Raw genomic sequence first — 16,826 nt, 5'->3', positions numbered from 1 at the left:
AGATATTTTGAGAAATAGAAGTGTAAATATTTTTAAACATTTATGGAGAATTTAAATGGATGGACATTAACCTAAGAGAAGATATAAAAAAAAATGTTAAGTTCCTTTTGTAAGAATTGTAAAGCCATAATAAATTTAGTACTCCAGTAATGCGATTTAAGTTGGGACTGTACAATGGTATTTTGGTTGCACCATCCAATGCACAAATAAATACCAAGTATTTAGTACTGATATATGAACTGTTATCCAATGACAGGTTATTAACACCTTCCCTTCTAACTATTTCTATCCAAAAACAAAGATCCCTCTCTCTGCCTTTGCCCAAATCTCTACTTCCTAAACAATTACTTTTCCTCTTCTGTGTGGCCTTCTTCTATAGTTACTTATGTTTCTATTCTACTCTTTCCTCTTCCAACATTGTGTGAACCTGCTAAGGCAAGATCTGGTGATTATCTTTGCAGATGGCATATAAACCTACAGCTTATATGCTTGACTAACATCCAGTTCATTAGTTCCTCCATTACCTTCATTGAATTTGATATAAAGATCCATTTCAATTCAAATACAAAACAGTGTTAATACTTAAGAAAAGGAAAAATTCTAAGACTTATACCTCAGGGCCAATAATTACCTTAATTCCATTACATTTTGTTTTATGTCCTTTTACTTGTGAGATAGCAGGAAAAGATACCAAAGAGAATGTGATCAAACTAGGCTAAACATGTCTTCTCATAGCAAATTCCTTTCTCATTGCCTAATGAATGCCAGGAATCACATCACTGGAAAAACAGTACATACTCTCAAGTCTTATACCTTGAAAGCTAACCTGGAAGTTGTTTTCTACTGGTTTGGCTTGTGACTTTGAAAAAGTCAATTAAGCCAACCTTACTGTCCTCATTTGGAACCAGACCTGCCTGTTTCTCCTCACAGATTTAGAACAAATGAATAAGAAACAGTTTCTACACAAGCACTCCATCACAAAAGAGCCTAAACAACGGCTCATCTTCTACACTTTTATATTCATGTTAAAGGAATTGAAGTAGTCCTTTTAGACAAAACAGTTAGTAGCTCCATGGAGAGGTGAGCTATTGGTTCTGCTACAAAATATATTTGATTGCAAACTCTCAGCCACCCAAAGCTGACTTTCAAACTCTTAATGTTTATAGGAACCTTTCATATACACAAAACAGGCCTTGTTTTTTTTCTTTTAATATTTCCAGTATGTAAAAAATAATCATGTATGGTATCACCCAGTAAGGTGAAACAATGACATGTTTAGTTGTAAAAACTTGAAGATGGAAGGTTAAAGTTGGGTTCTAAACTCTGACTTTGCATTCAAAGCACAGATTAACAACTTGCTGATTGTCTTTTATCCATTTACTTAATCTTTGCAATTTTACATTTCTTCTTCAGTAACATGGAAATAATCATAGCAGAGTCTCTGTCACAGGACTGCTGACAGGAAAAAATTTAGGTAAAGCTCTAGTACAAAGTGTGATACATGGTAAGCGATAAATAAATCCTTATTATCTCTTCTAGATGCTAGGGATTATAATTCTTTTTAGCATTGACCAAAAGATGTGCTGAATTTACAGATCAATTCATTATGTAAAGTGTATATTGTTTTTTATTTATTCTCAAAGTAACAAAACCATTCCCAGATTTTTCATATACCATTGGCATCACCACATAAATATCACAGGTCAGCCTCCATTACAGTGAGAAGCAGAAATCCTTGTTTTGGTGTGGGGTGACCGTGTTTGCAGTCATGGCTCTTCCTCAGCCTGAAGGTTAAGCACACAATCACATCTTTCTGTTTGCTCCTGTCCTTGTTCATGCTCACTAGGTACAAAGACAGGAGACTGGCCCAGCACAAGTCGGAAATAGAGTGTTTCACCCCCAAAGGGAGTATGGGGAATGGTGGGAGAGCAACAATGAGCAGGTAAGCAAACTGTGAGTGGCCTGAGGTGGTGTGAATTAAATGTATGCAAGCTAGAGGAAGAGGCGGCTCCCTGGTCTGGGTCCTTGCTCAATTATTCATTCCATCCAGTAAGTCCAATGCGGGCCACCACTGGTTTGTTGTGTGTGTGTTTGATCTGTAAAACCTATGCCATCCTCATGTCAACTAATGGGAGCCTCCTGTCCCAGACGCTGCTGTTTCTTAGGGTTGTGCGCTTTGCATGTCTGAAGCCTTAGCTAAAAGTCAGTTCTTCACTGGATTTTAATTCATTGGCCAAACAGTTCTGGAGTTTGCAAAGTAGAAGATATTGGAGGAAATTCACATTTTAGGAATATCCAATTGTTTAACGAAACAAATGCAAAAGATAGGGACTGGACTTAAAGGAAATATTACTATTGAGGGAACACTGAGCCAGGAAGTTAATCTGAGTTACATTGAATGTAATATGGAATAGCTAAGGGCAAAGACAATGCCAAACGAGTGGGTGATAATGCAAGAGACATTTCTTTAACTCAAATCAGGAAAACTAATCCTCCTCTGGCTACTATAGCTTTGCAGCTCCTTGACTTCGTTGTGTTGGTGGTGAACACTTCTCATCGCTCTGCTGTGCATGTTTCTTTGTACTAGGAATTTCCAACTGAGTTGTACCCTGTGGGATGGGGTACTTGGTACTATACGCAACAAGTGAGCCGTGTTGCATGAAATGAACGCGCTTTATTTTGCATGCAACTGCGCTTTAAGAAAAGGGCACTAGAGACAGAGACAATCAGGATTATATTAAACAATTCCAGAATCCCAGAAAAAAAAAAACTTACTCTGAGAAATCACTGCAGCTAAATCTCCTGTTAAGTATTTTTTGGGCATTTCTCAATTCAACTGTGGTACAGAACTGTTAAGAGAAAGTGTTGCAGATTACCCTATATGTGAGAAATGAAGAAATGCAGAAAGTAGTGTGTCTATTTGTGTTTGCATGTGCTGAGAGCTTGAGGCCCAACTGTGTAATGAGAGATAAGACTGCTGACTCTCTATTGAAATTTTACCCCCCAAACATTCTGTTTGCTTCCTCAGTGGTGGGATCATTCCCATTTTCAGAATAATGGCTCTCTTCTTTCAAGGACCACTACACTGAACAACTGCTGGGGTCGATTCATGGCAGTCTGTGAAAATGCTTCCAGGAACTATGTGGTTGGCATCACAGAAGCCATAGACAAGTGCTTAACAAACAGGGTTCAAAGCTCTCAGAGACAATGCAATGAGTGTGTACACATGTAGGCACTTTTATGTCCATACACACTCTTCTGCCCCAAATCCTTTATTGGGTCTCAACAGACATTGATATGGAAATGACTCAACAGACCACTTTTGTGGCTCCTGATATCCTCTTACTTAGATAATACAAAATGGTATAACTTCTGTCCTTGGAAAAGAAGCCAAAAGCTTTGGAGTAGAGTAGACAAGGTAACAGTGATTACATCAAATTGGGGCTGAAGGCTCTGTCCAGAAGACTTCTGATAAGCCTAGAACTAGAGTTCCCCAAATCAGCACAGGATCCACTGGCTATCAAACACACTGGAGGAAATCATGCATGTACAACATCAGACTGTGTTGTATAACAGGATGGCCAGGGCATTTCAATATAGCCCTAGGAGGCATTTTGTAATAAGCTATTCATCTGGGAGATTCTGTGGAGCATAAGTTCCTAGTTATTCCATTAAGTGGTCTTTTAATAAATTTTTAGAACTCTCTGATCTATTCAGTTCGGAGATTGGATTTTATAAATGCTGTCTTGATTAATAACAAAAATAAGAGGACAGAAAGAGCAAGGCTTAGAGTATGGGGCTGGGGCATCCCAGTCCAAAAGACCAAGTATCTCTGAGTCAGATTCAGACATACAGAGGTAACCATTTCAATATGTACTTCAGGAATAGCCCACTTTTATACAACAGCAAAATACCATTCAAGTTTTGTGTGTTCAATTGCTTGAATATGGTCAAGGTAATGACAGAGCTTATTTTACTGATGTGTCATAGAAAAAGTAAAGACATTTTGTTGAAGTAATTCCCTAAGCCCTATCGATAAACAGAGTTCATTGGGCACAAATCGTCTTTTCTTTATACATTTTCTTCTCGTGTCCTCAGATCAAGTAGAAATTGAGAGGAAGAGAAGAGTAGGTGGCAGGAAGGTGGAAAAGATGTGGGTTTTTTGGTTTTTTTTATAGTCTTTTAACCTTTATTTATTTAGTTTGCTTCTGAGTTTCAATAATGTATACCCATTATCCATTATGATCAAAGAAATGCATTTTTACTGACCAATGATAAACATCGTCTTAATTTGCTTCCAAAACTTTTAGTATTTTTATTTGTTCACTTTCAGATATAAACTCTACTAGGAAATAGGATACAATTCTCAGTAATCACACTGAGATTACACCAGAATTTACTAAGACACTTTGAGTTTGATTACTGAATATTATTCAGAACAATTTCCCAAATACCTGAACTTTAGAGTCCACTAGGGATCAGAAATTAAATTCTGAGGAAATAATGAATGGGTGAAAAGATGTGTTTTGATTGTCTAAGAATGATTCAGGAGAGGAAAAAAACAAAAAATACACAAAAAGTAACACTAAAATTCACAAAATGAGTATATCATTTTCCCCCAATTATATACTTGAATTATTATAATGGTAAGCTTTAAATTAACATTTAGAGAAAAATAGGTCATGATGGAAATAACCCATTTTTATGAAAATAGTTTTTAAGTAAAGATCCAGAATAGTTAGTTCCAATTTGATTACTTGGGATTCAATATTTAACAAGAAGATTAATAGATGCACATGAGAACCCTGCAGATACTGCCCTTGTTTTCTGACATGGCTTCCTTTGTTCTTCCTCAAGTTTCCTTTAGTCACAACCCAGGCCTCCTCACTTAGGTAACCTTGTCTAGATAACCCCTCACTCACATGACCAGAGATTGTTTCTATGATGATGATAAATTCTTTCAACTTGATGATCAAAATTAATCCCCACACTTATTCACTTCTACCCTCGTATCTTCACCCAAACTTTGGTAAAGGAATTAGACCATCACATGCCTCTATTGACACACTAGCTTATGTTTCTATGTTCTCTTTACATTCACAGTTTGTGTGTGTTGATGTGTTTGAATATGTGTAACTTTTTATGTTTTCACAGTGCACAGTCTTAGTGTGTGTGTCAGAATCTTTTTTAACTGAATAAGTAAATGAGACCCCATCCAGGGAAGTGCTATAGACATGGGTACTCTTAACCTTGTCATTGCCATGTAGATTCACACACAGATGGTCTACCCTTAGGAATGACAACAACTCAATAATGGATATTATTAGCTCCAGTCACCAGAGGGACACAGGGACACAGAGTCTGTGTTCTGATGTGTTCATGCTTCCCTGTGATAGAGAATAATAGTTAGTATGTCACTGACAAAGGGCTGTGTTAGTCCAAATAGGTAGATAGATGTGTAGTCCCTCCCTAGTATTACAAGAAACCAGGGTAGTGTGGGTTTACTTTATGAAAAGTGGGGGAGACTAATGTTGATATTTTATAACATTATTTTTATGAAGTGCTAATGCCCAGTCACTTGAATAACTGATTTCACCTATGATGAAACAAGACAAGCAGAAAAGGAAGACATTGGCTTTAAAGTGAAGAAGTAAAAACTGTAATGATGTTAAGTGAATGCTGGATTTTGTAGAGTACTTTCTGCTTTAACCTCCTTTAATAATATGGATAAAATCTTGCAACTTATACACTAGTCTACTATTAGGTAGGAGCCGTTGAAAAATGGACAGAGCCGAGTACTCTGAAATTTATGTTAATCATTTCATCTAATTCTGTGTCTCATAAACCACTTTAAACTGATTCTTCAATGTAGTGTTGTTTGAAAATGTTGGCTTATTATTTGTGCACAAAACAAGATGCCTTTTACATGCAGGAAATTCTAAAATATATGAGATGAACTTTTCGCACCTAACATCTATTCGCCATGATGCTTCACATCCCTTTGAAATTTGGCGCACTGCTCTATCAGTCACTTTGACTTGGGTAATTTAGTTAAGATCCATACACCTGAGTTTTCATATCGACAGTAATAATACCCATGTATGCTGAACACTCGGGGTTGTATAATTTGCCTCATTTCACTAATTCCCCCAGCCTACAATTTGACACCTGCTACCATTCTGAGCCCTGGAAATGCATACAGCTCCTGCCCTTGGGCTGCTTTAGATTTGGTGTGGGAGTTGACTTGAAAATAGTAGGCCCATTTAGAAAAGGGTTATGACACACAGCTGTTTGTGAAGGTCAAATATGATAACACAAGTAAAAATAACTCATTATCAGTGAAGTTCTATTGAAATGGACTCAATTAGCATCCCCGATCAGTGTTTTATGCAAGGCTTATAAAGCTGAATTCCCTGACTAGCCCACAGATACAAACAACTATATCTTGTTTGATTTTTTTTTCTTTACTAACTTGCAAAGTGAATTTTATAGTTACTGCTGAAAAAGAAATCATTTCCTATTTTGGAGAAACATAGACAAAACCAAATTTCCTTTTAATATTAGTTGGAATACCTGACACAAAGCTGAGAATACACATGTCATGGTGATATATAGTTTAGGTTTTAGACTTCAATGCAGGTAACAGAATAATGGATCAAAAGAAAGCTCTTAATTTAAGAAAGAAATTTACAATGACTCAAGTAGGTGCCAAACTTTTGCACATACTCAATGGCACATTCTACTTTGTTAAGTAATGTCTCTTTATGGGAACTTGGGTGCTGCAGGGGTGGTAGCGGTAGCTACCTTTAAAGTACCTTTAAAGGTACTTTAAAGCTTTTTAGTAGGTCTCCTGTTGCTGTTAAACCACAAAAGACAGGACAAAGTAGTTCTTCTATGGGAATTTTGTTAGCTATTAAAGGCCTGCAAAGAAATAATCTTTGGGGTAATTATCATAAAAATATATAGTCACCGATAGTAAGGAAAGAACAATCCACATCAAAGGAGCTGACAAAAAGGTTTTGTGGCATTAGACATGGTGCAATACATCTCTCTGTCAAACATGCATATGCACATTAGTGGATTTTTTTGTTTATCTATCTTGCTTAAAATCCCTAGTCTTTAGACCAATTAAGCTGCACTTTACCTGCAAATCATTCATTTAAACATTATTTTTCACTAGCAACATTTTTTCTTCCCCTGTGAAGTCTTATTATGAAGAAAAATCCAATGGGCAAAAGCAAATGTGTTTTTTCCCACCAGTATATTCAATTTCATTTTCACTCAGTCACAATCCTTTATATGTCAGTATCAAGGCACAGCATTCCTATATTATCAAAACTACCTCTTAAAGAACCTTGGTTTGCTTAAGTTGCTTCTCTGTTTTTCAATATCTAAGGGACCAATTAACTTTTGAAAAATACCAGGTTTTAACACGATCCTGTATGGAAGTGGAGCTAAATTTGAAACATTACCAATGGGTGAAGCAGTGAAGAAGGTTCAAGAACATAATTGATAATGGTACCAAAGTCAAACAATCTAGAAACAGAAGATCAAATGCATATCATTAAATAATTTAGACTTTTATAGTGGAAGAATAGAACAGAAATAGATCATAAGTGTTTCTTTCTCTGATCATTTATTAGCCAAGCATGTAGACTACAGTTGTTCTGTCAGACTATTTATCTATTTCAGACAATGAAAAGCACAAAGCACATTATTAGGAAGTTAATCGAACAGTAGAAGAAAGGAGTGGGCAATGCAGAGCCCTGATTTGGAGGTGCCAACAGAGAATTCTATAGCAGACAAAACAGTCCAAACTCTACCTTTTGAAGCTTTGACTACTACATCATCCCCACATATTCAAACAAGATCATTGGCTATCTCTTGAACGTTATTTTTTTATGGTTTTCTCAAATTTGGATTCTGCTTCCTTGATGAAAAATAAATCCTTTCACTCTCATAGCATTTCATTATGTTCCTCCAACCACTAAAGCATGGCTGCATCTCATCCATTGTGGGAAGGTGGCTCTCTCTGGCCACTGCTGCTGGCAATGTTTTTTCCTTCCTGTCAAGTTTTGAATTCTTTGTTATCTATCCCCTTTCAAAGCTCTGCACATTGAACGCTTTTTCATGTGCTCCCACTATTTCATATTGTCTTTGCAGTTTGCAGCTTCCACCTCCCATTTTCTTCCTTATTTCAAAATTCAAGAAAAAGGGAAAAAAACCAACTCATCTCTGTCAAAATATTGTGACTAAATACTGGTAGCCATTTTTTGTGTTTACATTTTCGTTTGGTTTCTTTTATTCTGTCATCTTTGAAATACGTCTTACCTGTTAATAATTCTCATCTACAAAATCAAAAGCATTGACATTTGAAAACCACCTGTAAAGATACCATCTACCATTTGTTGCCTATTGACTTGGGTGTATATTTCTATGATAAAACATCACAACCAAAGCTACTTAGAAAAAGAAAGCATTATTTCTTTGGATTCACTGGTCCAGAGGGTTAAAATGTGTGACCTCCAGGGCAGGAAGCACAGCAGCAGGCAAGCAGGCAAGCGGGCATGGCACTGAAGCACTAGTTGAGAACTTACATCAGGTCTACTAGCATGAGGCAGAGAAAGCTACCTGTAAGTGACATGGATTTTTGAAAACTAAGCCTACCTCTGTCACACACCTCCTCCAATAATGCTATACCTTCTAATTCTTCCCCAAGAGTTTTATCAACTGAGGACCAAGTATCCAAATATATGAGCCTCTGGAGGACCACTCCCATTTTCTCATTTTAATTATTTTATTCTTTGACATTTTTCAAAAAATTAAGACATGGTCATTATTTCTCTGCCCCCATCTTCTCCCAGATTATCCCCACCCCACTCAACTCCATCTGCTTTCTTTCTCTTTGTCCTAAAAAAATTAAAGTAAGAAACATACATGCATCACACACAAACACAAACAAAACCCACCCAAAAATACAAAATTGAAAATTAAAGTATACAAGCAAAAGACCAAAAATATTTTTAAATGCCCAAACAAAGCAATAGGAGCCAAAATGTTTGCAAAAATACCATTGAGTTTGTTTTGTGTTGTCTATGTACTCCTGGGCATGAGGCCTGCCCTGAAATATGGTTTATATACCCAGTAAGACTCTATTGGAGAAAACTAATTTTTTTCTTTGCAGGGTGTATGACTTGCAGATAGCTTCTTATTTAGGTATGGGAGACCCTAACCTATACAGGCCCTGTGAATTCTGCCTCCATCTTTGTGAGTCTATCTTTACATCAGTCCTGCTGTGTCTGGAGGACACTGTTTCTTTAGTGATCCATCCCCGTAGACTCTCACTAGCTTTCAGCTGCCTCTTCTGCATGTACCCCCTAAGCTCTGATTGGAAGAGTTTGATGAGGAAATTCCACTTAGAAATGAGTGCTCCAAAATCTTTCTTCCTCAACACATTGTTCAGTTGTCTGTCTCTGTGTTAGTTCCCAGCTAACACAGAGAAGCTTCTCTGCTGATGGCTGAGAAAGACAGTGATCTATGGGTATAGCATATGTCATTAAGAGTCATTTTATTGCTCTGTTCCTTTAACAGGACAATATTACTCTCCTTCAAACCAGCACAACAATATTTGTTCAAATGCCAAAAGTTTTAAGATAGCATGACTGTAGATTGCTTACACAATTAAAAATGCACCATTTATTAAAGCTCCAAAAATAAGTCAGAGAGAACTAGAAAAGTGGTTCTATTGTTTCATGAATAAAGACTGAAAAACTGTCACATAATATTAACATACACAGTATTGGCTTTTAATGCTTTCATCAAGGCATCTAGTCATCATGTCTAGCAAAAGCTGGTGCTTGATCAACTGATATTATTGTAATTAATGACCAGAAGATGTGCAGGGATCTTTCTTGCTTCTCTGAGTAACTATATGACTAAAAAGTACTGAGGCATGGGCTAAAACAATATAAATCAAACGTTAAATCTTATCTACTTAAAGATCAAGCTATTTCCAAACACCTAAAGTTTGTCTTCCATAAAATAAGAAAAGGTAACCTCTGTCTCTGTGTGTGCGTGCGTGCGTGCGTGCGTGCGTGCGTGTGTGTGTGTGTGTGTGTGTGTGTGTGTGTGTGTGTGTGTGTGTGTGTGATTGTCTGTGTCTGAGTGTCTCTCTGTGTGTTTAGTGTAAGGTCATGGCATTGAGATCAAAACTGTTAAGTCATGATACAGCATTTGTCTCATATGATCATTTATTAGGTCCAACTATGTAGGGAAAGCAACCTAATCTCACTGAATTTATCTTTTATAAGGCTATATTGTCTTTTAAAAGGTCTATCATGGCATTGATCCCGCCCACCTTGACAATCAGATCTTTCCTAAAAGTCCTTTATATAGCATTATTCACATAAAAGATGGTGCCATTTGTTTTGCATCTGTGTTTGATAATTTATTCCTTGACTTTATTTCCTTAGAGTTAAGTGTTTTCACTATGTAAATCTCTAGCACATACATCACCAAGGATATTTAAATAGTTTCTATCAAAACAGTTTTTACATATATTTATGCTATAATTGAGGAAACTTATATAGATCATGACTCCATTTTCATAGATATGATAGTGTGTTTCTTAATGCAACTTTAAAAATCACGATGTTAACTTTTAAACAAAGCTGCATTCTTTTACCTTACTTTGGAAAAGTCTGAATATAAAAATATCAACTTCCTAATTTTTTACAAAACATGAGCAGTTTGTAGTTCAAGGTAAACAGACAGTGAAGTATATTGACAGAAGTTTTTCCAAATAGTATAATTATTATTGCACATTTTCTGCTTGTATTAGACTTAATTTATTAATTCTTTCATTCACCTACTATTTTCTGATATAATTCTATAGTCATCTTTAGTTAAGGATGTTTCCAGTTTCTTACTGTTTTCGTAAATATTTTGTCTTAGGAAGCACAAAATTTCAGGACAACTCCCTTCTGGCTAACCTAAAAATACACAAACAAGAGAGGTTCATTAATGAAGACCATTTAAAAATATCTTTCGGGAATACATTTAATTTTCTTATGGCCTAAAATTTTGTAAGTCAGGAAGGCACTAATTCAGCCATTCAACAGCAACAACAAAAAGAAGTTAAGTTTTTTTTAACTCAACAAAATGAAATTTTTAATGCTTATATGCTTCCTTTTGTCACACTGCAACCCTAAATTACTGCTTGGAAGGGACAAAACTACACAGGTTGTTTAGTTTCATTTAGTATTAACAAAAACATTATATATTCTGCAGACTTTTGTGATGGTCACACTCTGATGTGTGCTGCCTACTGATGGGGCATGCTGGGGCAAGATGCTCCAATTTTCTCAGATTTGGGCAGATGAATAGGGAGATGAGAGAGTTTATCAAGCTGATATCCAGAGTCTGTTGCAATGAATACATTATTTAGGAGTCCTACACAAAAGAGATGATGAACAACTGCTGAGAATACAGGTAAAATGTACCATTTGGCAGCCCTGAAACCAACCAGTCACTGAGAACTCTCTCTCTCTCTCTCTCTCTCTCTCTCTCTCTCTCTCTCTCTCTCTCTCTCTCTCTCTCAAATAACATTACAATTTTTTTCTTTCAGCAATAAAGAAAAAATTAACATAAAAAGGAGATGTTAGATTTTACAACATTATACGTTGAAATGGATTAGTGTCTTTGGACAAACAAGAAGTGGTATTTTACCCCCCTCCAAGTTGGATGGACTGTCTTATCCTGCCCCCTTCCTCTTCCACTTATCTTTTGAAACTCAATACATGGGAAAAGGTTAAAAGCTATAGACAAGTAAAGGAGTATTTCCTGTGCTCTTTTCTTACCTCTGTCCACTAGAACAAACAAATAATCCTACAACTGAAACAAAACTTCTCAGCTGAAATAATTAACATGTTTTACTTCACATAAATAAAAGATGTAATGATGATGAATAATCTGCATTTGCAGAGATGCAGTGCTTGGATGAACATCCAGTGATCATCTGGGTTCCTTGTAGAAGTAATGTGAGTGGGTATATATGCTCCTAGTCTTTGTTGGCAGGAAAAAGTACAGAGCTCTTCAGTGGACCTTCTGTGAACATCAGTTAGGAGCAGACCTCAAAACCACAACTTGTGTCCTATCTCTTCTCCATTACCCAAACTATCTCAGTAAATATTCACCACTGAGACAATTCACTAAAACCAGTGTGTGTTTGTGTGTGTGTGTGTCTGTGTGTGTGTGTCTGTGTGTCTCTGTGTGTGTGTGTGTGTGTGTGTGTACACAACCATATGTATGCACACACATTAGTATGTGTGTGTGTATGTGTGTTTGTGCATGCATATATAAGAGTTACAAAAAGAATTGATTTGTGATTTAAATTGTAGACAAACTATGCTTTTATATTTAGTTAATAAAATGTGTTTGTACATACTACATAACAAACAGATCTATAAACAAAATAATTGAATTTTACTAATACTAGATGTTTAAAATATAATTGAAACACACAAAAATACAGTATAAAGACCTTTTAAATGAAGTGCATTGATCCAGTTAATTATTGCTTACAAAAATAGTTTAAGTAATATTCATGCTCTGTACAACTCACTAGGTGCTTTGGTTATGACAGGGACACAGTGTCTGTGCCTTTAAGGTGTCCCACCCAGAAGATGAAGCAGACTCTTTACATACCTAAATACTGTATGAGAATCCAACTGAACAGGGGTTGGGTGAAAAGAATTTTTTATAAGACAGTTAAGGGGAAACAAATAAAATGAAAGGAAGGGAGGGATTGAGGGAGGGAGAAAGGGAGGAAAACTTAAGTTGGGTGCAAAGGAGGGGAGGAAAGACAAGATGTGCTTAAGCAAAAAGGAAGAACAAGAAAGTGATAGAGAGGGCAACGAGAACTTTTAGGAAGAAAGTAAAATGAATGTTACCACCCAAGAAAACAGTGTAGGATGATAAAACTTAGGGTGGGTTTGGCCACAGGACTACTGAGCTCCAGTCAGGCAAAGAAGAAACAATTGGGAGGACTTTATGAAGTTACACACTGCTTTACTTTCCATGGAATTCTCTTTTCCTGAAACTCAGAGACAAAATAGCAATAAATACAGAGATGTGTTCTGTATTATTTATCTTACACGTTGTGTTCACATGGAACAAGAGATACCCACTCCTTACTACACTTTTGAAGCGGTGTTGTCTCTTTTAATCAAGAAAACTCTTACCAAATGAACAAACTGCTTCTTGATGAGGCATAGAATTTTTTTCTATTCCAAGCATCTCAGATGGCAGATTGAAAATTATAACCCAGGTTTTAAGATCTCTTCTCCATTACATTTACATGACTGCAAACACCAGACCTTGTTAGCTGAAGAATCTTATTCAACCTTAACTGCTTTTTTTGATTATTCGGTCATAGAACAGAATAGTTAATGTTGCTACCTTCATGGTAACTACATTCTACAAAGAAACAGACTGATGTGAGTAGCTTTTCTTTAACAAATTCCTTTTATCTAGGGAAAATATTGTTCATGTTCCAGAGTGGAATGGGGGGCTCATAATCGAACTCCATTTGGGGGGTATCTAGTCATATTTCCTTGTTAATTCTCTCCTCTCTCTCTCTCTCTCTCTCTCTCTCTCTCTCTCTCTCTCTCTCTCTCTCTCTCATGATTTTCTTACACATTTACTCAAAGGTTTCCTAGTGCACTACTTTACTGCATGACTATGTATGAAAGAAAAGATTGCCATGGTTAACTCTATCACAATAAATTGAGGTGGAAGAGAGAGCAGGGAGGAATAAAGGTATGTGTGTTAGAGAAAGAAAGAGAAAGAGAGAGAGTTTTAAAAGCAGATGTTTACATAACCTTCCTACTAGAAGATGAAGCATCCCTACGGTAAAACCTGGATGAGCTTGTCCAGTTACTCTTCTGGTTTCTAGCCCATGCTTTGTATTAAAAGGGGTGCAGTGACCTGAAAGTCTAATTACCCCTCTCCAAATGTCTGTTTCCTGGGCTGCTGGTAACACAAAGTGGGACTAGTTGGCAGCCCTCCTCTGAACCAAATCCCATAAATAACCTGGGCAATTATTCTGTGCTGTGCTGCAGAAGTTAGTGGACACTTGGGAAGACAGGAGTAATGCACTATGAACTCCAAGTCAGGTTAATGCAATGTGGAAATATAAGTACTAAAACTATTAGAAGGAAAGTGGAGTACCTGTCAGAACTCCTTCTGTTACCACTGATGTACAGCTAACTGCAAACTTGGGAATGACTCATCCTTTCTTACCAGAAAAGGTGGCGGGGTGGGGGGACTCTTTACGTTCTGAATCTGGAGAATATTAGGTTGCAATATATTGAGATGATTAAACAGAATATGGGTTCACATGAAGCAGCAGAGAAAGGAAAACTGCAAAATGCAAAGGGGTGATAAAGCAGTATTTAGCAGAATAAGAAAGAACCAAAAACATTGCTGAGGAAGCTGTGGAAAGGATGGTCTGTCATCAGAGATGTGTCTTAGTTCAATTCTCCTGGCAAGGAGAAGCAGGAAACCTCTAGGTGGGTGGAATCAAGCCTCTTCCTGACAAAATCAGCAGGCTCTACAGCAAGGAGGCCTAAGGGGCAAAGTGGAACCCAGACAACAAGGACCACATTCCATCAGGGTTTCTCAGCTTAGGAAACACAGGCTGCAGAATCACTTTAGTGGGAAACAAAATTCTTATACTATGAATTGATGGTTAGGCCCAATCTAAAATATCTGAATTTCCTGAGGGCACACTTGGTATTTGGAATAAATTCTATTGATGAGTCTTATAAACAATTATGTTTAGTTACTCAAACTAAGTTTAGTGATAACCACTACTTGAGAGAGAAGTGTTCATTCTTTAGCACCTTATTTATACTGGGTAGAACAACACTGGGTAGAAAAGAGTGACAGACACCCTCCTGTCTTCAATTTATCTTCATGTGGATCCCTCCATGAGCTATACCTGCAAGACATGAAACATCCTTGGCCACCATACTGTTTCTGATGGACCATGTACAGTAGGGTGGCTACTTGCTATTTTGGTGGAAAGAAGGATGCAGATACTGAAGTTGAGTCATCATCACCATCTTCATCAGAGTAGCTTTCAGAGCTCAGAGGCAGCCCGGGAGAGAAGAGTGAAGAAGACCTTCAGAACCTCCTGTCAGCCAGGCGCACTCATCAAAACCCTAATTGTAGTTTGCAGTGCTAGGTGGTCAGGACAATACACCACACTTTCTCTGATGCAATTATTCAACCTGCGGGCCTAAAACACATTTATAAGAAGGACATGCTGTAGGCATTTTGTATCAATTAGAAACTTGTATGCGTGTTCATTAAATTTCTATTTTCCAGCAGGTGAGCCAGACTAAATAAAACCATGTTCACATTCAAGAGTTCCCACAGCAATCCCTAGGTATATAGGCCCACCTGCAGAATAAATGCCGAGCTGGAGCCACTATCTGCTTCTTGGTAATCCTGCCTCTTTCGCTTTTCCATCCCCCTCAAAACTGCTGGTGAGGTGAGGTCTTGGTTTAATAAATGTTTCCATCTGTAGGCTGCTAACCCTAAGAAGCCTTTGGCTCTGTGCCAGGCTTTTCTACACAATGGGGCCAACCTCCTCATCTGCATTTGCTGCTTGAAGCATTGCTGCACTCACCGTGGTGAGGTCCGAATGCCTGCAGAATACTGATAAATAGTCCTTTATCCTAATAATACCTTTGCCAGGTAAAGCATCCTTTAACTCAAACATGATCTCTTCCCATACTGTCCTGGCGGGTCGTCTCTTCAAGGATTACAGTGTCCTTCCTGCTCAGATACCCATCACCTCCCACCATTGGGGAAGCCGCATGGAAGCCTGCTAGGGCGCATGCTGAATGACCTCTCTACTCTCTTCTTTCCACAGCTCCAATGGAAAATCCGTGACATGGGCTCAGAACGAAAAGAGCAGCCGAGGGCAGCACCTGTGGCAGAGGCTGTCGGTCCACATCAACAAGAAGGAGAACCCTAATCAGACAGCGGTCATCAAACCCTTCCCCAAGAGCACAGAGAGCCGCGGGCCGGGTTCAGGTGCGGGTGGCTCGGGCCCCGGGGCAGCCGGTGCTGGTGGCTCAGGATGCGCTGTGGCAGGTGGAGTAGAGCCTCCTGATGCGGGCCCCAAGGCGCTGTATGATGTAGTGGAGACAGAGGAGCGCTTCCCAGCAGCTGCCAGGCCGCGCTCTCCATCACCCATCAGCACGCTGAGCCACCTTGGAGGCTCGGCGGGCCGCACAGACGACGATGCGCCCTCACTGCACTCTGAGACAGCAGCGCGCAGCAGCTCGTCCCAGGGCTCGCTCATGGAGCAGATCAGCAGCGTGGTGACGCGTTTCACCGCCAATATCACCGAGCTCAACTCCATGATGCTGTCCACCGCAGCAGCGCCTGGGCCAGCCGGTGCCCCTATCTGCTCGTCCTACCTGATCCCCAAAGAGATCCAGCTGCCCACGACTATGACGACTTTCGCCGATATCCAGCCACTGCCGGCCATCGAGGTGACTGGAGGAGCTCAGCAAACCACAGGGGCATCACCAGCCCAGGAGACTCCTACAGGAGCCGAGGCCACACCAGGCAAACCTGATCTGGAGGAGCTGGTAGCCCTCACTCCGCCATCGCCCTTCAGGGACTCGGTGGACTCTGGGAGCACCACCCCAAACTCGCCAGTCTCAGAGTCAGCCCTTTGCATCCCATCATCTCCCAAATATGACACTCTCATCATCAGAGATTACACGCAGAGTTCCTCTTCTTTGTGA

At 38.6% G+C, this 16,826-nt stretch overlaps 1 protein-coding gene across 2 annotated transcripts in view; it reads left to right on the top strand.

The window, feature by feature from the left end:
• The window catches only part of LOC100763614 (metabotropic glutamate receptor 5), a 430,950-nt gene extending 414,124 nt beyond the window's left edge, over positions 1–16,826 (top strand). The window contains exons 8-9 of one of the 2 annotated variants that reach the window (XM_027407590.2): positions 1,847–1,942; positions 15,941–16,826. In XM_027407590.2, the coding sequence (XP_027263391.2) occupies positions 1,847–1,942; positions 15,941–16,826 (982 nt within the window). The remainder of the gene's footprint in view (positions 1–1,846; positions 1,943–15,940) is intronic. The other variant, XM_035441359.1, reaches the window with a different exon arrangement.

This window comes from Cricetulus griseus, chromosome 3 (genome assembly GCF_003668045.3).
Source record: "Cricetulus griseus strain 17A/GY chromosome 3, alternate assembly CriGri-PICRH-1.0, whole genome shotgun sequence".
NCBI lineage: Eukaryota > Metazoa > Chordata > Mammalia > Rodentia > Cricetidae > Cricetulus > Cricetulus griseus.
The sequence above is the reverse complement of the archived record's forward strand: the minus strand, read 5'-3'. Positions and strand labels throughout refer to the sequence as shown.